At 42.6% G+C, this 24,018-nt stretch overlaps 1 protein-coding gene across 1 annotated transcript in view; it reads left to right on the forward strand.

Moving 5' to 3' along the window:
* Window positions 1-6,306: 6,306 nt before the first annotated feature.
* tek (TEK tyrosine kinase, endothelial) overlaps window positions 6,307-24,018 on the forward strand; it is a 248,182-nt gene continuing 230,470 nt past the window's right edge. The window contains exon 1 of the mRNA XM_063048906.1: window positions 6,307-6,669. Within this exon, the coding sequence (XP_062904976.1) occupies window positions 6,618-6,669 (52 nt within the window). The 5' untranslated portion in view covers window positions 6,307-6,617. The remainder of the gene's footprint in view (window positions 6,670-24,018) is intronic.

The raw sequence follows: 24,018 nt of genomic DNA on the forward strand, positions 1-24,018 counted from the left end.
TTGAGTACAGGCCCAGAGCCATCAAACACTCTTCATATGACAAACCATTCAATCCTGGGATTATCTTCATGAACCTCTTTGAACTCTCTCCAGTTTCAGCATATCCTTTCTAAAATAAGGGGTCTGCTCACAATATGCCAAGTGAGGCCTCTACAGTGCTTTATAAAGTCTCAACATTACAACCTTGCTTTTGTATTCTAATCCTCTCGAAATGAATGTTAACATTGCATTTGCCTTTCTCACCACAGACTCAACCTGAAAATTAACCTTTAGGGAATCCTGCACAAGGATCCCAAGCCCCTTTGCACCTCTGTTTTTTATATTTTCTCTCCACATAGAAAATAGTCAACCCCTTCGTTTCCTCGACCAATCACTTCCCAAAACTGTATTCCATCTGCCATTACTTTGCCCATTCTCCTAATCTGACAAAGCCCTTCTGTAGCCTCTCTATTTCCTCAAAAGTACCTGCCCCTCCACATATCTTCATATCATCTGCAAACTTCGCAAAAAAGCCATCAATTCCAACATTCAAATCATTAATATATAAGATAAAAGGAATCAGTACCAGACCCCTGTGGAACACCACTAGTCTCTGGCAGCCACCCAGAAAAAGTTTCCTTCATTCCCACTCTTTTCCTCCTGCCAATCATCCACTGTTTTATCCATGTTAGTATCTTTCTTGTAATACCTTAGGCTCATAGCTTGTTAAGCAGCCTCATGTACGGCACTTTGTCAAAGGCTTACTGAAAATCCAAATACACAACATCAACCAATTATCCTTTGTCTATCCTGCTTGCTATTTCTTCAAAGAATTCCAACAGATTTGTCAGGCAAGATTTTTCCTTGAGGAAACCATGCTGACTATAGCCTATTGTATTATGTGCCTCCAAGTACCCTGAGACCTCATCCTTAATAATCAACTCCAACATCTTCCCAACCAGTTAGTCAGACTAACTGGCCTATAATTTCCCTTCTTCTGCATCTCTCCCTTCTTGAGTGACATCTGCAATTTTCTATTCTTCTAGAACCATTCCAGAACCTAGTGATTCTTGAAAGATCATTACTAATACTTCCACAATCTCTTCCACCACTTCTTTCAGCACCCTGCAGTGTACACCATCTGGTCCAGGTGATTTATCTACTTTAAACAAAAGAAAATCTGCAGATGCTGGAAATCCGAGCAACACACACAAAATGCTGGAGGAACTCAGCAGGCAATACCCTCAGACCTTTCAGCTTCCCAAGAACCTTCTCTCTAGTTATGGTAACTTCACACACTTCATGGCCCCTGACACCTAGAACTTCCGCCATACTGCTAGTGCCTTCCAAAGTGAAGACTAATCCGAAGTACTTATTCAGTAAGTCCGCCATTTCATTGTCCCCATTACTACCTCTCCAGCATCGTTTTCCAGCAGCTTGATATCCACTCTCACCTCTCTTTTACACTTTATGTATCTGAAGAAACTTTTGGTATCCTCTTTAATATTACTGGCTAGCTTACTTTTGTATTCCATCTTCACCTTTTTAATGTCCTTTTTAGATGCCTTCTGTTGGTTTTGAAAAGCTTCCCGATCTTCTAACTTCCCACTAAATTTTTCTCTATTATATGCCCTCTCTTCTGCTCCTATGTTGGTTTTGACTTCTCTTATTAGCCACAGTTGTGTCATCATGCCTTTAGAATACTTCTTCCCCATTCCTATTTCCCTCTCTCAGCTATCTCCTTACCTGCCTATCATCTCCCTCTGATGCTCCTCCTCCTTCCCTATCTTCCATGGCCTTCTGTGTTCTCCTTTATCTCTTTCACCAATTGACCCTCCAGTGCTTTACTTCACCCCTCCCCCTCTACCAGTTTCACCTATCATCTCCTACCTTGTACTACTTCCTCTCCTTCCCCAGCTTCTTACTCTGACTTAATATAAGTATAGAAAATTATGAGGAGTGTAGATAAGATAAATGCAAGCAGACATTTTGCACTGAATTTGGGTGGGACTACAACTAGAAGTCATGAGTTAAGGGTGAAAGGTGAAATGTTTAAAGGGAATATGAGAGGAAGCTTCACTCAGAGTGTGGAATGAGCTGCCAGCACAAGTGGTGTATTCGAGTTAGACTTCAACTTTTTCTCCAGCCTCGATGAAGGGTCTCAATCCGAAACGTCAACTGTTTACTCTTTTCCATAGATGCTGCCTGGCCTGCTGAGTTCCTCCAGCATTTTGTGTGCGTTGCTTGGATTTCTGGGATCTGCAGATTTTCTCTTGAGGTGTATAAGATTATAGGGTGACCAGCCAGTGCCTTTTTCCCAGGTACCAGAGAACATCCTTTTAAAGCGAGTTGAAGAAGACATGGGAGATGTCAGAAGTAGGTGTTTTACACAGAGAGTAGTAAGTGCCCAGACTGTACTGCCTAAGGTAATGACAGAGGCTGATACATTCAGGATATTTAAGAGATTCTGAGATAGGCACATGGATGGAAAGTTTTGGGCTCTATGGAAGGGATGGAATTGATTGGTTATGGAGTAATTTAAAAGGTCAGTACAGCCTATACTGTGCTGTACTGTTTGACGTTCTGTGTTCACTTTATATATTATATTATCTGTAAACCACAAATGAGTTACCTTTCTTAACTGCCAGACGTGAAGGAAGAACTGCTATTGTTGAAATTGAGATTGATTAGCAAGAACAAATAAGGCAGGGGCAAGCGCGAGCAGACAGTCTTCGAGACTTCAGCAAGGAGAAGCTTGAGTGAGAGAAGGCAACAAAGCTGTAGGTAGATTTTTTTTCCAGTTTATTTATTGTTTCCTTCTTTATAATTGCACAGTTAGAAAAGTAGAGATGCCAGGCAGGGTAGTGGAATACTCCTCTTGTGAGATGTGGGAAGGCAAGGAGACCTCCAGTGACCCTGACAATTTCACCTGCGCAACGTCCATCCAGCTGCAGCTTCTAACACTCCACGTTAAGGAGTTGGAGTTGGAACTGGATGAACTCCAGATCAATCTGGAGGCTGAGGGGATGATAGATATGACATATAGAGAGATGGTTACACCTAAGGTGCAGGACCTAAGAGACTGGGTGACAGTCAGGAAGGTGAAAAGGGCTAAACAGACAGTGCAGAGTAAACACAAAATAATCTGCAGATGCTGGGGTCAAAGCAACACTCACAACGCGTTGGAGGAACTCAGCAGGTCGGGCAGCATCCATGGAAAAGTTCAGTCGACATTTCGGGCCGGAACCCTTCGTCAGGACTGTAGAGGGAAGGGGCAGAGGCCCTGTCAAGAAGCGGTGGGAGAGAGGGTGGGAAGGAGAAGGCTGGTAGGTTCCAGGTGAAAAACCAGTAAGGGGAAAGATAAAGGGGTTGGGGAGGGGAGGCAGGGAGGTGACAGGCAGGAAAGGTGAAGAAGGAATAGGGGAAAACACAATGGGTAGTAGAAGGAGACGGATCCATGAGGTAGGTGATAGGCAGCTGGGGGAGGGGGCAGAGTGACATAGGGTAGAGGAAGAGAGGGGGAGGGAATTACCGGAAGTTGGAGAATTCTATGTTCATACCAATGGGCTGGAGACTACCTAGACGGTATATGAGGTGTTGCTCCTCCAACCTGAGTTTAGCCTCATCATGGCAGTAGAGGAGGCCATGTATGGACATATCTGAATGGGAGTGGGAAGCAGAGTTGAAGTGGGTGGCTACTGGGAGATCCTGTCTGCTATGGCGGACGGAGCAGAGGTGCTCGACGAAGCGGTCCCCCAATCTGCGTTGGGTTTCACCGATGTAGAGGAGGCCGCACTGGGAGCACTAGATGCAATAGATGACCCCAACAGACTTACAAGTGAAGTGTTGCCTCACTTGGAAGGACTGTTTGGGGCCTTGAATGGTGGCAAGAGAGGAGGTGTAGGGACAGGTGTAGCATTTGCACTTACAGGGATAAGTGCCAGGTGGGAGATCCGTGGGGAGGGACGTGTGGACCAGGGAGTCGCGGAGGGACCGATCCCTGTGGAAAGCAAAGAGGGGTAGAGAGGGAAAGATGTGCTAAGTGGTGGGGTCCTGTTGAAGATGGTGGAAGTTGCGGAGGATAATGTGCTGGATCCGGAGGCTGGTGGGGTGGTAGGTGAGGACAAGGGGAACTCTGTCCCTGTTGTGGTGGCGGGAGGATGGGATGAGGAGTGAAGTGCGGGAAATGGAGGAGATGCGGGTGAGGGCATCATTGATGACAGCGGAAGGGAAACCATGATCCTTAAAGAAAGAGGGCATTTGAGATGTCCTGGAACGGAAAACCTCATCCTCGGAGCAGATGCGGCGGAGACGGAGGAACTGGGAATAGGGAATGGCATTTTTGCATGTGGCAGGGTGGGAAGAGGTATAGTTGAGGTATAGTGCAGAGTACCCCTGTAGCCCTCAAAGAATTCAGGAAAAAAATTACAAGAATGTTGCCAGGACTGGTGGACCTGAGTTATAAGGAAAAATTGTGAAGGTTAGGACTTTATTCCTCAGAACATTGAAGATTGAGAGAGATTTAATAGAGATGTACAAAATTATGAGCAGTATAGATAGGTTAAATGCAAGCACATGTTTTACACCAATGTTGGGTGGGACTACAACTAGAAATCACGGGTTAAAAGTAAAAGTGGAATGTTTAGGGGGAACATGAAGGGAAACATCTTCACTCAGAGGGTTGTGAGAGTGTGGCACGAGCTGCCAGCACAAGATGTGTATTCGAGCTCAATTTCAACACTTAAGAGAAGCTTGGATAGGTACACAGATGGTAGGGGTATGGAGGGCTATGGTCCGAGTGCACATTGATGGCACTAAGCAGCTTAAATGGTTTAGCACCTGTTACGTACCCTGTAACTGGGATGCCAAACCAGCAGAAATGGAACGCTCGTTGGAGTCTGGATTACTAGGAACTAATAAAGTTTTATTAGAGAAATAAGTAATACAGTACACTAGTCATAAGGATATAAATGTAACAGGTTAGCAATGATAATACACACATATACACAGAACTAGGGTGATAGGAATCAACCAAGCTCTATCGCAGTCTAGGGGTAAAATGATCAGTCTTAAGTGAAGCAGAGTTCAGTTCAGTTTAGTGCAGTTCGCAGTAATCGCTGTTGTGGTACCATTGGGGAGAGAGAGAGAGAGAGAGTGATGCAATTTGGTTTCAGGCAGACCTTTTGATGTCTTCGCAGTTGGTTTCGGGCAGACCCTTTGATGTCTTCTAATCCCGCTGTGGTCACCGACTGTGACCCCTCTGTTCCGGATATGATAATTCTTCCGCGGTGAACCTGGCACCCAGGCAAAGGGGGACACACACCCCAGGTTCCCACCGATCAGACTTTTACACCCTGTGAGCCTCTGGTCGGTTCCCGCGAACCGGTCCTCCAAACTTCCACCAACTTGTGGGGGCACACTGCTCTTTCCAGGGTCTCGTGGTGTGTCGCGTGCCTTAGCAAACCTGCTCCTTTTATCCCCCTGCTGGGGTATCACCTGTCCATCAAACTTCAAACAGTTCAGGTTCAAAGCAACCGGTCTGTCAATATCTGAATTGTGTTTCTTTCCTGTTCATCCCTCTCTTCTCTCTTATTAGCATTTTGAATGTTTCTCCATTGTCTTTCTTATCTCTCTCATTAGCATCATCCGTCCGGTAGCTCTGCTGGGTGTCACACATGACACACCGACTAGATGGGCTGAAGGGCCTGGTTCTGTGCTGTACTTTTCTATGACTCTAAGCTGGAAGCAGGTGAGAAAACTTAAAACATTCTGGTAAGTGGACAGGAAGCACAGGGACTGGGGACTAGGGACTAGGCCTGGTGAGTGGGATTGGGATGAGAGGTGCAAGAGGAGGGCAGGAACCACCACCTCCGTCAACTATCCCCACTTCCCACCCCCACCCCCCGACCCTCCCCACCCTCATCCATGAGAGTGAAGAGAACTCGGTAGATCTCAGCTGGTGAGCCATTGGTGAGTGGGTTTTGAGTAACCTGGATAGCTGATTACTGGAGTTATGTTTTACTTAATTGACATTCATGTCATTAAAATTTCCGATGAAAATGATGAAGTGGGATGAAAACCAGTAGGCAACGTCAATGAAAACCTACAGGAAATCCAAGATGAGTCTCAAACCCCTCCTGTGCGTCATTTATGGAAGTGGAATCTTGCCTCTTTCATAATTTAGGCTCTACACCTGTCATTTGTCTGTGAACACGTGTGTAACATCCTATTTTTTGAGTAAGTTCAATGCGTCCCTCCATGTTGAGAAGGCCCCTGCTAGCTTGAATTCTTGGATATTTTCAGACCATTGGTCCGTGCTGCTGACACTTTCAGAACGGCCAGTCTGTTTGGCTATGCGTCCTGCTACATCCGATACTGCTGTCCTCTGCTGTTCCCACAGGAAACAGGAAAAGGGAACAATTGAGATAGAGAAGCTGGAATCCGCCTTTAACACAAGCTGGGAATGTTTCAGTCAACCTGCTGATACTGTTTAATGGTGCTTTTTAAGTTGTTCTTTTCTCCGGGTCTGTGACAGGCGCACGACCAGAAAGAAAATCAGATGTCAATCTGTGGGATAACGGCGAAAAAGGGAAAAAGCTTGTGATGTGAAAGTAGCGAAAAAGTGCACACAACCAGCAATGGAATTACTGGGAATGTTGGTAATTCACATTTCCTTTCTGTTAAATTTAGGTAAGGTGGTTTCATAATTTCTAAACATGGTGTTCGGTGGTGAGAATGACGTTAAATCATAATCTCTATTATGCCTACTGTTTCAGGAAAGGGCGTTTCAGAATTAAAGAACTGATTGAACTATGTCTTTAAAAATGTGTTCAAAGAAATAACAGCACAGCAAAGCTTAAAATAGTTAACCTGATTCCTAATCAATCGGGAGAGGTGGGGTGAGATAGTTTTAAGAGTTTCTGCACTTTAAGTGTTGACTTATAATTATTATTATTATAATTCAGAACAGATTTTCAACTCCAGGTTAAATGAGTAATATATATAGTCAACCAATGTCACTATGTCAGCAAATGTACCTGTTGGTCAAGGGCAAATCAAGACGGGGTATAGCTGAACTTTATTTAATTGCTGCATTTAGCTATTAGACAGCATTAAATAGATGACTTTCCAACTGCCCAACCATGGGATCAATATCCTGGACAATATTTCAACAAAGAAAGGCAGAGGAGTTTGCTGTGATGCCTTATCTTCCCCACACAGCTATTTTATTGTAATGCCCAAGACTGTTGTGTCAGCACTTCCCTGATAGTAATTTTTTACACCTTGTTAACTCATATTACAATCCAGCCTTTGCAATAAATATTCCTCAACTATTACCACCATAAAACAGATAAAATAAAGCCACCGCAATACAGCAAAAATCAGTTTTGATTTATTTTACTTCAGTGACTATATTTTAAGCGTATTTCCACCTAACGTGAAAAACGTTGTAGCCACATTTTTTAAGTTATCATTATTATTCTCTCATTCCTTTACAACTTAGTGAATATACCAATGAAGCCTAAGTGTGAATGGTGCTAATAAAGCTAAATTTGTCTTGCTTTTCCAATGTACAGAAACCATTGATCCACCCTTTTTCCTGATTTACTGCTTCACTTCAGAATAATGGTAGGTAGGGGAAACAACACTCTCTCAACAACGTAAGAAAACCACGTAGGCAAGTCAAAGTGATGTATCATTTGAAGGGAAACTTGGAGGTGATAGCCTTCATTGTCTTGCTAGTTTGTGACCAAGGACTAGACTGTAGCAAAGCATCCAAGAGTTTGTACACTGGATGGCATCTATCCAATGTAATCTTTTTGTCAGATATTGTGACCATCAGAGGCAACCTCTTCTGATGCTCCATACACAATTGAATATTTCCTTGATTTTGAGAGCTTGCCGTGGTACTGAGATTTCTTGCCATTGTATCAGTTTTGATTGCAACTACATTTAACAAAACATAACCTGAATTCAATTGTCCAGTGAGTTGTTATCTCTTTAGGCTACTAGTTCTGCCATTTTTGAAGACATTGATAGAGATAGGATACTGTTCAATCACACGATCATGCTTCTTGTAAATTGTATATTATTGGCTAATTTTCCCCAGATGTGTGCAGGAAAGGCCATGTATATGCTTATTTCGTCATTGCATTGGAACAGTTTGAGTGGGACAATGTGTTCTTATTCTCTGCAGTTAGGTTTTCATCAAATTCCAGTCTTTACCACACCTATTGGATTCAGATTTATGTAGATTGAAGTGAATTGCCCCAGTACTGCTCTCAGTAACAGTGAAGGTGGAACAGAATCTGCTGGTTGACTGTTGATCATGCACACTCAGAGATATTTAACCCTCCCCTCATTTCTTTGAAATGACCAATTTGTAAGCAAGATGTGCAGGAAGTCACTTCGCTTGATAATTTGCTAATATCTGGTTCGCATCTGGATGTGATAGATGATACTATGTTGGACCGATCAGACTGGTTGTGAATCAATATTTTTCCATGGCCTGTTATATTCTGAGGCTGTGCCCTATGGTCATCGATTCTCTCATGGTAGGGACCATCCTCTCCACGTCTAGTCTAAGCCTTGCACTATTCAATAGATTTGATGGTACATCTCAAATGCCATCTATAAATGCACCAATGGCATCACAGTTATTGGAAGATCCTCAGATGGAGATAAAGGGTCATACAGGATTGAGAGAGATTGGCTGGCTGAATGGTGTTGCATCAACAATCTCACACGCAGCCAGCAAGACCAAGGAACTGATTGTAACTGAAGCCCAGAGGAAAGGGGAGATGGTAGAACACACAGCAGTCCTCACTGAGGGGTCAGTGGTAGAAAGGGTGAAAGGTTTCAGGTTCCTAGAAGTCAACAGCTCAGAGAATCTATCTTGGGCTCGACACATTGACGCAATCATGAATAATGTACGCCTGTGCCTCGACACCTTTGTAAGTTTAGGGAGATTTAGTATGTCATCAAAGACTCTAGTACATGATGTTCAGTGATGGGAATTCTAATTAAATATGCACAATTCAAAGAGGGTTCAGGGGATTGTAGACACACGTGCACAACCCTCTCCACCATCAAGTCATTTTCAAGAAGCAGTGTCTCAAGAACATTAAACAATGGCCCAGAACAGAGGGAGAGACACAGACAGAATGAACAGTTCACTGGGTTTTAATAAGAACTCTACCGAACCAAGGAAATCAATAAACAAGATAGAGAAAGGAGAATGGCTGCTTGTTGAGTACTTGGATTTTCAGAAGGCCTTTGACAAGGCTGCTTGTTGAGTACTTGGATTTTCAGAAGGCCTTTGACAACCATGAGGTTGCTAAACAAGATAAGAGCCCAAAGTATTACAAGGTAAGATATTAGAATGGATAGAGCATGGGCTGTAGTGGCAAAGAGTGGGAATAAAGGGATCATTTCTGAGTTGGCTGCTGGTGACTCATGGTATTCCACAGTGATCTGTGTTGGGACTGCTTCTTTTTACGTTTTATGGCAATAATTTGGATGATGAAATTGATGGCTTTATGGCCAAGTTTGCAGATGATAGGTGGAGGGGCAGGTAGTGTGGAGGAAGCAGAGAGACTGCAGATGGACATACAGATTAAGAGAATGGGCAAAGATCTGGCAGCTGGAATTCAGCATTGGGAAGTGTATGGTCATGTGCTTTGGTAGAAGGAATAAAAGCATAGGCTATTTTCTAAACAAGAAGGAAATTTAAAAATCCGAGTTGCAAACGGATGTAGGCGTCCACATGTAGGATTCCCTAAAGGATAATTAGCAAGTTGAATCGGTGGCGAGGAAGGCAAATGCAAAATTTTAGCATTCATTTCCAGAGGATGAGGAAAGCAAGGGTGTAATGCTGAGGCTGTATGAGGCACTGGTGAGGCCTCACTTGAAGTATTGTGAGCGGTTTTGGGCCCCTTATTCAGGAAAGGATATGCTGACATCAGAGAGGGTTCAGAGGAGAATGATTCCAGGAATGAAGCGTTATCATATGAGCAGTGATTGAAACCTCTGGGCCTGTACTCCTGGAATTTAGAAGAATGAGGGGGATCGCATTGGAACTTATTGAATGTTGATTGGCCTGGATAGTTTGGATATGAAGAGAATATTTCCTTTGGTGGAGGAGTCTAGGTCCAGAGGCACAACCTCAAAATAAATGGATGTCCATTTAGATCCGAGATGAGGGGAATTTCTTTAGTCAGAGGGTGGTGAATCTGTGGAATTGGTTTCCACAGGCAGGTGTGGGGCCAGGTCACAGGGTATATTTAAGCTGGGGGTTGATAGGTTTTTGATTAGTTAGGGTGTGAAAGGTTATGGGGAGAAGGCAGGAGAACGGGGTTAAGAGGGAAATGGATCAACCATGATGAAATGGTGGAGCAGCCTCGATGGGCCGAATGGCCCAATTCTGCTCCTATGTCTTATAGTCTCATGGTTTTATAGGGTGACCGGAGTAAGGGGGTGTGGAAGTCACTGGCTTGAGCTGAGAAGCATGGAAGACTGGGTGAATCTTCATGTATGGTGGTAGGCACAGCCAATACGAGTTTCACAGCCTTCTCTGCTACTGATGGTCCCATGTAGCATGGCTCCAACCTGCAGCTTTCTACTCTCAATGGAAGAGCTCCAGACACCAGCAGACTTTTTCCTCCTGGTGATCTGTAAATTATACATTATTTTATGTTTAAAAATTATTTACAGAAGATTTTTCCCAGGTCAGACCTGAAGTCTGACACCACAAGATTCAAGAACAACTTCAACCATTTGGTTCTTGAACTAACCGGTGAAACTTTGATCACTACAGTTCAGCAACACTCTGACCAATTTAATCGCTTCAACTAAAATAATTTTTTTGTTCTAATTGTGTTTCTTGTAAAAATTGTGCATAATTTACCATTGGTTTCACTTACATTTTATTCTTGTTGATATGATGCTATGTGCTGCGAAGCTGTGACAAATAAGTTTTCATTGCATTGTGCATATAATTGTGTATACGTACACATAGTTGCACGTATAACAACAAAATCAACTTTGACTTTGTCATGGGTTCTGAGAAGGGCAGATGAGAAGCCTATCTGGAGAAATCTCTTGAAGGGCTGACACAGGCACAGTGGCTTGAATGGCTTCTGTCTGAATTTTATTTTGGCATAGTGTTAAGATAATCTGAGTTGTGTGATATAGGGGAGTTGAATACCCTGGATCTCAGCTTCCTGAGTTATTCCCAGTAGGGCATTCATCATTGTATGCTTTGATCCGCCTTAATCTAATGAGTTCTGTGATATTTTGAGAATTATTGTGTTTAAGGTATTAATATAATATCACCTATAATATAAACTCATACAATATGACAACTCCCTGACCTTTATTATTGCCTTGGAGAGAGATAGAAACAGACATGGGAAAATATGGGGAAGTATTTAATTGGGGGGGGGGAGAATTTTAATGCTATTAGGCAGGAACTGGGGACCATAAATTGTGAATAGACGTACTGTACTCAGAGAACAGCAATGTGGAGATCGTTTCGGGAGCACTCCATAGGTGCTGGATTGGTTTGTCCCACTGAGGTAGGGAAAGAATGGTAAGGTTGACAAGAGATGTGGAACATCTAGTCAAGAGAGAAGAAAGAAATTTACCTAAGGTTTAGGAAGCAAGGGTCAGACAGGCCTCTGGAGAATTATAAAGTAGTCCGGAAGGATCTGAAAAACTGACTAAGGGGAGCTAGTAGGGATCTTGAGAAGGCATTAGCGAGTAGAATTAAGGGAAACTCCAAGGCATTCTGAATATATGTGAAAAACGGGAGAATAGCCAAAGTGTGGGTAGGACTGATCAGATATAGTCGAGGAAATGTGCCTGGAATTAGTGGAGGTTGGGGAGGTCCTTAAAGAATACTCTGCTTCAGTGTTCACCAGTGAGAGGAAACTTAATGACTGTGAGGACATCGTAAAACATGCTGATATGATGGAATATGTTGATGTGAAGAAAGAGAAAGGAAAGTGAACTCTTCAAAAACTTTAGGGCAGATAAGTCCGAGGGGCCAGTTGGGATATACCCTAGGTTACAGCAGAAGCAAGCAAAGAGATTTCTGCACCTTTGACAATAATCTTTGCATCCTCACCCGGCCGTGGAAGCAATACTAGATGACCGGATGGTGGCATCTCTTATTTTTTTGGAGGCTCTCATCTCTTTTTTCCAGTCCTGGTGACGAGTCCTGGCCCGAAACGTCGACTGTTTACTCCATTCCATAGATGTTGCCTGGCCTGCTGTTCCTCCAACATTTTGTGTGTATTAATTAGGCAAGCATTATTCCATTGTTCAAGAAAGGAAGTATGGACAATCCAGGGAATTATAGACTAGTGAATCTTATTTTAATGGTGGAAAATTATTGGAGAGATTCTTAGGGACTAGATTTATGAGTATTTGGAGAAGGATAATCTGGTTAGAGATAGTCAGAATGGTTTTATGAGGGGCAGATCATGCCTAACAAGCTGGATTGAATTCTTAGAGGATGTGACAAAGCACACTGATGAAGGTAGAACAGTGGATGTCATGTATATGGATGTTAGTATGGTGTTTGATTGGGTTCCTATGGCAGGCTCATTCAAAAAGTCAAGAGGCATAGGATCTAGGGAAACATGACTGTTTCAGTATAGAATTGAATTGCCCACAGAAGGCAGAGGGTGATAATAGATGTTGAGTATTCTGCCAGGATGTCAGTGACCAGTGGTTTTATGAAAGGATCTGTTCTGGGACCCCTGCTCTTTATGATTTTTGCAAATGATTTGGGTGAGGAAGTGGAAGGCGGGTTAGTTTGTATGCAGACGATGCAAAGGTTTTGGAATTGTGGATAGAATTAAGGGTTGTTGTAGGGTGCAATAGAACAATGACAGAATGCAGAGCTGGGCTGAGATGTAGCAGATGGAGCTCAACCTGGAAAAGTGTGAAGTGATTGGCTTTGGAAGGTTGGATTTGAAGGCAAACTACAGGGTTAACGCCAAGATTCTTGACAGTGTTCAGGAACAGAGGGATCTTGGGGTACACATCCAAAGGTCCCTCAAAGTTGCCGTGCAAATTGCTAAAATTGTTAAGATGACATAGGGTGTGTTGGCCTCCATTAGTATGGGGATTGAGTTCAAGAGTTGTGAGGTACTGTTGCAGCTCTATAAAACCCTGGTTAGACCATATTTGGAATACTGTGCTCAATGCTATTCACTTCATTATAGGAAGGTTTTAGAGTGGATGCAAAGCAGATTTACCAGCAAGCTACCTGAATAAGGAGATAGGTTGAGCAAGCTAGTGCTTTTCTCTCTGGAGTGAAGGAGAATGTTAGGTAACTTCATAGAGGTGTACAAAATGATAAGTGGATAGCCAAAGATATTTTCACAAGGTGAAATTGCTAATATAAGAGGCTATAGTTTTAAGATGTTTGGAGGAAAGTATAGGGTTGATGACGGAGGTAACTTTTTTTTTACACAGGATGTGGTGGGTGCATGAATTTCCCTGCTAGGGGTGAAGGTAGAGGCAGATACATTAGGGACATTTAAGAAACTCTTAGATAGGCAGATGGATGATAGAAAAACAGAGGGCTACTTAGGAGAGAAGGATAAGATTGACCTTAGGGTAGCATTATAAGGTCAGCACAGCATTGCAGGCTGAAGGGCTTGTTCTGTGGTGTAATGTTGTATGTTCTATTTGTTATAATTTCATTCAACTTGAAGTGTGGAAGGAGTGTGTAGTAGATTGTAGAATAAATAAAGGCTCACTCAGGATCATGGGAAAATCATGGGAAAAGTTGGAATGGTTTCTGCCATGTAAGTGCTTTTATCCAAACTGATTTTTTAAATGGCAACATTCAATGAGGTAAGGGGAATGCTCTAATCCCCATTCAATGCATGGCCACCCCCTGTGTCTCTGTATTATATTGTCGATACTATAAAGCATACAGTGCCTAAATAAAGTATTCATCCTTGGAAGTTTTCATGTTTTATTGTTTTACAATATTGAATCAAAGTGGATTTAATTTGGCTTTTCTGACACTGATAAAGACTCTTTTGTGTCAAAGTGAAAACATATCTCTACAGATTAATTACAATTATAAAACACAAAATAATTGATTGCATAAGTATTCACTCCCCTTTAACGTGACACACCAAATGGAGGTGGATACAAGAAAATCTCCAAGTCACTGAATATCCCTTGGAATACAGTCAAGTCAATCATCAAGAAATGGAAAGAATATGGCACAGCTGTAAAAATGCCTAGAGCAGGCTGTCCTCAAAAACTGAGTGACTGTGCAAGAAGGGGACTAATGAGGGAAGCCACCAAGAGACCTATGACAACTCCGGAGGAGTTACAAGCTTCAGTGGCTGAGATGGGAGAGACTGAGCGTACAACAACTGTTGCCTGGATATTTCACTAGTCGCAGCTTGATGGGAGAGTGGCAAAGAGAAAGAGGAAGCCACTCTCGAAAAAAACTCACATAAAATTTCAGCTAGAGTTTGCCAGAAGGCATGTGGGAGACTCTGAAGTCAGCTGACAAAGGTTCTATTGTCTGATCAAACCAAAATTGAGCTTTTTGGCCATTAGGCTAAACACTATGTTTGGCATAAGCCAAAACACCACACATCATGTACCGTTCTGGTCACCGAATTATAAGAAAGATGTCAATAAAATTGAGAGAGTACAGAGGAGATTTACTAAAATGTTGCCTGGGTTTCATCTCCTAAGTTACAGAGAAAGATTGAACAAGTTGGGTCTTTATTCTTTGGAGCGTAGAAGGTTGAGGGGGGGACTTGATAGAGGTATTTAAAATTATGAGGGGGATAGATAGAGTTGACATGGATAGGCCTTTTCCATTGAGAATAGGGGGGATTCAAACAAGAGGACATGAATTGAGAGTTAAAGGGCAAAAGTTTAGGGGTAACATGAGGGGGAACTTCTTTACTCAGAGAGTGGTAGCTGTGTGGAACAAGCTTCCAGCAGAAGTGGTTGAAGCAGGTTCGATGTTGTCATTTAAAGTTAAATTGGATAGATATATGGACAGAAAAGGAATGGAGGGTTATGGGCTGAGTGCAGGTCGGTGGGACTAAGTGAGAGTAAGAGTTCGGTACGGACTAGAAGGGCCGAGATGGCCTGTTTCCGTGCTGTGATGGTTATATGGTTATATCATCAGAAACACACTATCCCTACCATGAAGCATGGTGGTGGCTGCATCATTCGATGGGGATGCTTCACTGCAGCAAGCCCTGGAAGGCTTGTGAAGGTTGAAGGTAAACTGAATGCAGCAAAATACAAGGAAATCCTGGTGGAAAACCTGATGCAGTCTGCAAGAGAACTGCAACTTGGGAGAAGATTTGTTTTCCAGCAAGACAATGACCCCAAGCATAAAGCCAAAGTTACACAGGAATGGCTTAAAAACAGCAAAGTTAATGTCCTGGAGTGGCCAAGTCAGAGTCCAGACCTCAATCCAATTGTGGATTTGTGGCTGGATTGAAAAAGGTTGTTCACTCATGATTCCCATGCTATCTGACAGAACTTGAGCAGTTTTGTACAAAAGAATGGGGAAAAATTGCAGTGTCCAGACGTGCAAAGCTGATAGAGACCTATCCACACAGACTCAAGGCTGTAATTGCTGCCAAAGGTGCATCTACTAAATACTGACTTGATGGGAGTGAATACTTACGCAATCAATTATTTTGTGTTTTATATTTGTAAATAATTTAGATCACTTGGTAGAGACTTGTTTTCACTTTGATGTGAAAGGATCTTTTTCTGTTGATCAGTCAAAAAAAAAAGCCAAATAAAATCCACTGTGATTCAATGTTGTAAAACAAAAAGGCATGAAAACTTCCAGGGGTGGGAGGGTGATGGTGAATACTTTTTATAGGCACTGTACTTCTTGGAAAGATTTAACAGGTGACCAAGGACATAACTAAGGAACGTTTACAATCCATCACTTGGGAAAATGTGAGCAATAGTAACTCATAGTCAAACATGTTACCCCTTCATAGCAGTTTCTTTTAGAACATAAGATATAGCTCTGTATGGCACTGAAAAAGACTCTTAAGCCTGTGATGTTGTGCTTAACTAACTAAACGAGTACTTAAAAAAGCCCAGTTAAGCTACTTCCTTCTGCCTACACACATCCATATCCCTCTATTTTCTGCACATTTCCATGCCTCTTAAATACCTACTCTGCCTCCTATGGCAGTGCATTCCAGGCACTGTTAAAAAATACCTGTCCACACATCTCCTTGAACACCACTCTCACCTTAAATACATGTTAAATACTTCAATCCTGGGTAAGTGATACCTCTGTCTATTTTATCTGTGCTCCTCATAATCTCATAAACTTCCATCAGCTCTTCCTTCAGCCTCTGGCACTCCAGAGAAAATGCCCAAGTTTTTCCAAGCTCTCAGTGTACTGCATGCCCTCAAATCCAAGCAGTATCCTGGTGAAACTCTTCTGTGCCTTCTTCATGGCCTCCACACCCTCCTCTAAAGGAGGCAATGTATTAATAAAATATCAAATGTATTATTCCAGATGCACCCTAACCAGAGTTCTATAAACTTCACTACCTTTGAATTTAGTATCTCAACTACTAAAGGCAAGTGGTGTTTGCCACTCATCTTCTCTACCACCCTATCAAAACATGCAGCAACTTTAGGGAGCTATGAATGTGGACCCCAAGATCCCTCTGCACATCAACACTGTTAATTGTCCTGCCATTAACAGTCTACTGTTCCTTTATGTTTGATCTCCCAAAGTGCAATGCTTCACATTTAAACTCCATATGCCATTTTTCCACCCATATCAGCAAGTGTTCTATATTCTGCTGCATCCTTTGACAATCTTCTGCACCATCCAGAGTACCTCTCATCTTGGTATCTCTGCTAAACCCACCCAACCACTTTTTCATGCAAGTCATTTGAAAATTAAAATGTTCAGATAAATGCCTCAGATAAAGAAAGATAAAGGGAAAAAGAAAGATCCCCATTCTTTCTAAAGTGGCAACTTTAGTGTCATAGTGCCTTAACATGGTTCCTCCAGCCCACCATATCTATGGTAACCAGTCTACTCATTCATACTCATCCAATTTGCCTGCATTAGGTTCATGTCCTTGCATATTCAAGTGCCAGTCTAAGATGTGTAATGCATATGGGGTGCCACGGCAGTGTGGCAGTTAGCACGACACAAATATAGCTCAGGGCGTTGGAGTTCGGAGTTCAATTCTGACATCAAAGATGTACCAGCTATGTTATTTGGTCATTATAAATTGCCCCATGATTAGGTTCTTGAACTTAATCCACCACCTAATGTAGGCCAATACACAATATGACATCTTTCATCAATGTGCTTTGTCACAACCTTAAAGAATCCAGTCAGGCTCATTAGGCATGACCTGTACCTCATGAAGCCATGCTGACTATGCTTATTCAGATTATACTTGTCTAAATATTTGTTAATCCTGCATCTACTACTCTTCTCCAATAATTTGCCTACCGCTGAAGTAAGAGTCACAGGTTTATAATTCCCAGGGTTATGCCTACTCCCTTTCTTGAACAAAGGAATAACATTTGCCACTATCCAAACATCTGGTACATATCCTGTAGTCAGTGAGGATGAAAAGATCATCGCCAAGGGAACAGCAATTTCTTCCTTCGCTTCCTGTAATAACCTGGGATATATCCCATCTGGCCCAGGGACATACATCTAATGCTTTTCAAAAGTTCCTGTACATCCTCACTCAGTCTGTTTTACACTGTCCTCACAAACATCAATGTTCCTCTCACTGGTGAATACTGAATACACTAACTCCTTGAACTTTAGGCACATGTTTTAACTACTATCCCTGATCGGTCTGACACTCACACTGTCCATTCTTCTCCTTCGCACACAGGTAGAATGCCTTAGGATTCTTCCTTAATCCCACTCACCAAGGCCTTCTCGTGCATCTTCTAGCTCAATGTGACAAACCTATCCAGAACCCACAGCAAAAGCTCCCTAAACAAAAAAATTGTTTCTTTTATGCATTTCCCTGAGTGCATCTGTTCCCAATTTATGGTCCCCAGTCCCTGCCTAATCACATTATAATTCACCCTCCCCCAATTTAATACTTTCATCTATTATCAGCTCCTACTCCTCACCAAGGCTTTAGTAAAAGTCAGGGAGTTGTGGCCATTGTCCCGGAAATGCTCTCCCACTGAGCAATCCTACACCTGACCGGGTTCATTGCCGAGTAACAAACCCAATATGGCCTCTCCACTAGGCAACTGCAGCCACGAAATTAAGTGGTGCTTACTTCTGGGGAGAGCAGCAATGGCAAATTTAGATAAAATACTGAAGAGCAGGGACATGACATTGTCTACGAAGATCTGTAGAGTCAAGCCTATGGTATTTCCAGTTGTGATGTATGGCTGTGAGAGCCGGACTATCCGTAAGGCTGAATACAGAAGAATTGACGCCTTTGAACTTGGATGCTGGAGGGAAGTGTTAAGAGTTCGTTGGACAGCAAGAAGATCCAACAAGTCAAAACTTGAAGAAATACAGCCAGACTGCTCACTAGGGGGCTTGATTATGAGACAAAAACCATGTCATGAGAAGACAGGATCACTTGGAGAAGACCTCATGTTAGGTAAAACAGAAGGCAAAAGAAGGAGAGGATGACAGAGGCTACGATGGATGGATAATATTACTCAGACAATGCGTATGACCTTGAGGGATCTTAGAGAGGCAGTTTCCAACAAGAAGGCTTGGTGTGCAGGCGTATATGCGGTCACGAAGAGTTGGACTCACTTAATGATTGAAAAACAACAACAAACTAGTTGGTTTGTCTACATAATGAGTCAAGAATTCTTCCTGGACATTCCTGTGAAATTCAGCTCCATTCAAACTTTTTGAAATAAGGAGCTGACATTAGTATTGGGGAAGTTGTAGTCTCCCATGACAACATCCCTGTTATTCTCGCACCTTTGCAATTGTTATGTGTGACAGCTGGAGGAGGAACACCACGGAGGATAACAGTTAGCTCGACACTATTACAGCTTGGGGCACTGGAGTTCAGAGTTCACTTCCACTGTCATTGTAAGGAGTCTATACGTGCTCCCTGTGGAATGCATGGGTTTTCCCTGGGTGTTCTGGGTTTCTCCCACAGTCCAAAGACATACCGGTTAGTAGGTTAATTGTTCATTGTAAATTGTCCCGTGATTAGGCTAGGGTTAAGTTGGGAGTTGCTAGGTGATGCAGCTCGAAGGGCCGGAAGAATCTATTCCGTGCTGTATCCCAATAAATAAAACCCTGGGGAGACCACATTTGGAGTTTTGAATTCGGTTCTGGTTGCCCCATTATGGGAAGGCATTTGGAGGCTTTTGACAAAGATTTCAGAGGAGGATTATTAGAATGCTGCATGATCTATGAAGAGAGGTTGGACAAACTTGTGTTGCTTTCTCTGGAGCCAGAGAGGCTGAGGGAGAGCTGACAGAAAAAAAAATAAGATTATCAGAGACATTGATAGAGTAGACAGCCTGTATCTTTTCCTAAGGTCAAAATACCTAACACGACATGCATTGAAGTTGAGCAGAGTAGGTTTAAAGGAGATGTGCAAATAAGTATTTTTTAACAGAGGCTGGTGGTTACCTGGAATGTGCTTCCAAAGATGTTAGTAGGAAAAAATATGATAGAGGCATTTAAGAAGTTCTTAGATTGGCACATGAATATGCAGAGAAGGAAGGGAGCAGCATTGGCGCGTTCCCCATCTTCCTGCTGCCTAACAGTGACAACACATCATCCTCCACAACTTCCACCATCTCCAAAGGGACCCTACCACGAAACATATCCTTCCCTCCACCCCTTCTTTGCTTTCTGTAGGACTCACTCCCTCCACAATTCCCTTGTCCAATCGTCCCTCCCCACTAATCTCTCTCCCAGTACTTATCCCTGCAGGCGGCCGGGACAAGTGCCACACCTGCCCGTACACCTCCTCCCTCGCCTCCATTTAGGGCCCCAAACAGTCCTTCCAGGTGAGGAGACACTTCACCTGCGAATCTGCTGGCGGCGTCTATTGTGTCCCGTGCTTCTGATGTAGTCTCCTCCACATTGGTGAGACCCGTCATAAACTGGGGACTGTTTCATTCAGCACCTCTGCTCCATCCGACAAAAACAGAACTGCCTGCTGGCCAAGCATTTTAATTCTGATTGCCATTCCTGTTCTGACATGTCAGTCCATGGTCTCCTCTTGTGCCACAATGAGGCCACTCTCAGGGTGGAGGAACATAAGAACATAAACATAAGAAATAGGAGCAGGAGTAGGCCATCCGGCCCATCGAGTCTGCCCCGCCATTCAATAAGATCATGGCTGATCTGTACGTAAACTCAGCTCCATCTACCTGCCTTTTCCCCATAACCCTTAATTCCCTTACTATGTAAAAACCTATCTAACTGTTTCTTAAATATATTTAGTGAAGAAGCCTCAACTGCTTCCCTGGGCAGAAAATTCCACAGATTCACACCTCTCTGGGAAAAACAGTTTCTCCTCATCTCCGTCCTAAATTTTCTCCCCTGAATCTTGAGGCAATGTCCCCTAGTTCTAGTCTCACCTACCAATGGAAACAACTTTCCTACTTCTATCTTATCTATCCCTTTCAAAATTTTATATGTTTCTCTAAGATCCCCTCTCATTCTTCTGAACTCCAGAGAGTACAGTTCCAGGCGACTCAATCTCTCCTCATAGGTTAACCCCTTCATCCCTGGAATCAACCTGGTGAACCTCCTTTGCACTGCCTCCAAAGCCAGTATATCCTTCCTCAAGTATGGAGACCAGAACTGCGCACAGTACTCCAGGTGCGGCCTCACCAGTACCCTGTACAGCTGCAGCATGACCTCTCTGCTCTTGAATTCAATCCCTCTAGCAATGAAGGCCAACATTCCTTTTGCCTTCTTAATAACCTGTTTTACCTGCAAGCCAACTTTTTGTGATTCATGCACAAGCACTCCCAAGTCCCTCTGCACAACAGTATGCTGCAATCTTTCACCATTTAAATAATAATCTGCTCTTCTATTATTCCTTCTAGAGTGGATGATTTTGCATTTATCAATGTTGTATTCCATCTGCCAGACCTTGACCCGTTCACTTAACCTATCTATATCCCTCTGCAGACTCCACATCCTCTGTACAATTTGCTTTTCCACTCAGTTTAGTGTCATCAAGAAACTATATATAAGGAGCAACACCTTATTTTCTATCTGGGTAGCCTCCAACCTGATGGTATAAATATTGATTTCTCCTTCACTAATTTTTTCCTTTCCCCTCCCCTCTTCTTCTATTCCCCACTCTGACCTTTTACCTCTTCTCACCTGACTATCACTTCACCCTGGATCCCCTCCTCCTTTTCTTTCTCCTATGGCCCATACTGCTCTCCTATCAGATTCCTCCTTCTCCATCCCTTTTGACCTTTCCCACATACCTGGCTTCACATGTCCCATTCTAGCTATTCTTCTTCTCCCTCCCTATACCATTTTATGCTGTTGTCTTCCCCCTTCTTTTTCAGTTCTGAAGAAAGGTCTCAGCCCAAAATATCAACTGTTTATTTATTTCCATTGATGCTACCTGACCTGCTGAGTTCCTCCTGCATTTTGTGTGTGTTGCTCTGGATATGGACCTTGTAGCTAGAAGGGACTTGTTTAGTTGGACATTTAATCACTAGTTTAATCAGTTCAAAGTAAATTAAATTTACTAGTGGTGTTCCACAGGGGTCTGTTTTGGGATGGCTTCTTTTTATGTTGTATGTCAATGGTTTGGATGATGAAATTGATGGTTTCTGTCCATGTTTGTGTTGATACAAAGATAAGTGAAGGTGCAGGTAGTGTTGAGGAAGCAGGGAGTCTGCAGAAGGACGAAGACAGATTAGGAGAATGGGCAAAGAACTGGCAGATGGAATACAGAGTTGGGAAGTGTATGGTCATCTGAGGTGCAAAGGGGCTTGGGGGTCCTCGTGCAGGATTCCCTAAAGGTTAATTTGCAGGTTGAGTCAGTGGTGTGGAAGGCAAATGCAGTATTAACATTCATTTTGAGAGTACTAGAATATAAAAGCAAGGATGTAATGTTAAGGCTTTATAAGGCACTGGTGAGGCCTCACTTTGAGTGTTGTGAGCTGTTTTGGGTCTCTTATCTAAGAAAGGATGTGCTGATATTAAAGAGGATTCAAAGGAGGTTTATGAAAATAATTCCAGGAATGGAAGGTTTATCATATGAGGAGCGTTCGATAGCTTTGGGCCTGTACTTGCTGGAATTTAGAAGACTGAGGGGGAATCTCATTTCAGAAGCACTATTATTTAAAAATATAAATCTGCTGAGACATTCAAATATGTTCTTGACAAGTTGAGGCAGATTGTTTAGAGGTTGTAATTATCAAGAAAGACTTAGCAGCCTGAGACATTTTCTAGTAAACAGGTAGTTTAAATGAATTTTAATAGAGAAGATCAGAACTAGAGGCCATACTTTTATTTTTGGTACTATTGATTCCACTAGGGAATAAGGAGAAACTGCTTCACCCAGAGTGATGTGAATATGCAATCCACAACCACGGGGATGAACTAGGTGAAAATGCAAAGAAAATTCTTTTGACAGGAAAACAAATAAAAGGCAAAATGAAATTGCAGACACTGAAAAACTGAAATAAATAGAAAATGCCGGAAGTATTCAGAAAGACAGGCAGCATCTATGGAAAATTATGAACCCTGAGGACTATTCGATGTCTAGATAGAAGTTAAGATACAGCTGAGCTTCATGTATCAAACCACAGCAAGATAGATTAGAATGAAGATATGGTGAGAATTAAAGTGACAGGCAACATAAAGTTCAGTGTCACCCTTGTGGACAGGACTCTAAAATGTTCACCCAATTTGGATTTTGTTTTCCCACTGTAAAGGAGACCACAATGGAAACATTGATTACTGTACATGAATGCAGAACATACTACAGCACAGTAAAGGCCCTTTGGTTTATAATGCTGTCCTAGCCGTTTAACCTACTCCAAGATCAATCTAACCCTTCCCTCCCATATAACCCTCCATTTTTCTATCATCCATGTTTCTATTTTATAACCTCCGAAATGTCCCTAATGCATCTGCGCCTATGATCATCACCCTGTTTGTATAAAACTTGCCTCTAACATCACCCCTGTGCTTTCCTGCAATCACCTTAAAATTATGCATCCAACCTGGGAAAAAGTCTCTGGCTTCTATCAATGCCTCTTATCATATTGTACATCTCTATCAAGCCACCTCTCATCCTCCTTTACACCAAAGGGAAATGCCCTAAGTTACTCAACCTATCTTCATAAGACATACTCTCCAGTCAAAGCAGCATCATGGTAAATCCCCTCTGCAAACTCTCGAAAACATCCACATGCTTCCTATAATGAGGCAACCAGAACTGAACACATTATTTCAACTGTTTCATTACTTCATGGCTCTTGAGCACAATACTCTGACTAATAAAGGCCAAAACATCATATGCCTGCTTAACTACCCTATCAACTTGCACGACAATTTGACAGATCTATGGAAGTGAACCCCAAGCTCTTCTTCCTCCTCACAGCTAAGAATCCTGCCATTAACCCTGTATTATTCTGCCTTCAAATTTGACTTCCCAAAGTGAATCACTTCACACATCTTTGGGTTGAACCATTACTACCGTTGTGATAGCCAAGTCTTTGTAAACGACACAGTGTCATAGTTAAATGCATTGACCCATGCTCTATGTTCATCACCACTGTTCTTGATACTTCTCACATTGAAATAGATATACCTCAACCCATCTAACTGATTGCAACTTTACCTGATCGAGTGCCCTATCATTCGTCACACTCTCTACATGCTGCATCTACCTCTACACCAACTGCTCCACACCCTGGCCTGTCAGTCTTGTTCCCATCCTCTTGCAAAACCAGTTTAAACCCCAGCAGCCTTACCAACTCTGCCCACAAGAATATTGTCCCTGGCCAGCTTCAGGGTAACTTGTCCTTTTTGTA

The sequence above is a fragment of the Mobula hypostoma genome, chromosome 5, assembly GCF_963921235.1.
Source record: "Mobula hypostoma chromosome 5, sMobHyp1.1, whole genome shotgun sequence".
Lineage (NCBI taxonomy): Eukaryota > Metazoa > Chordata > Chondrichthyes > Myliobatiformes > Myliobatidae > Mobula > Mobula hypostoma.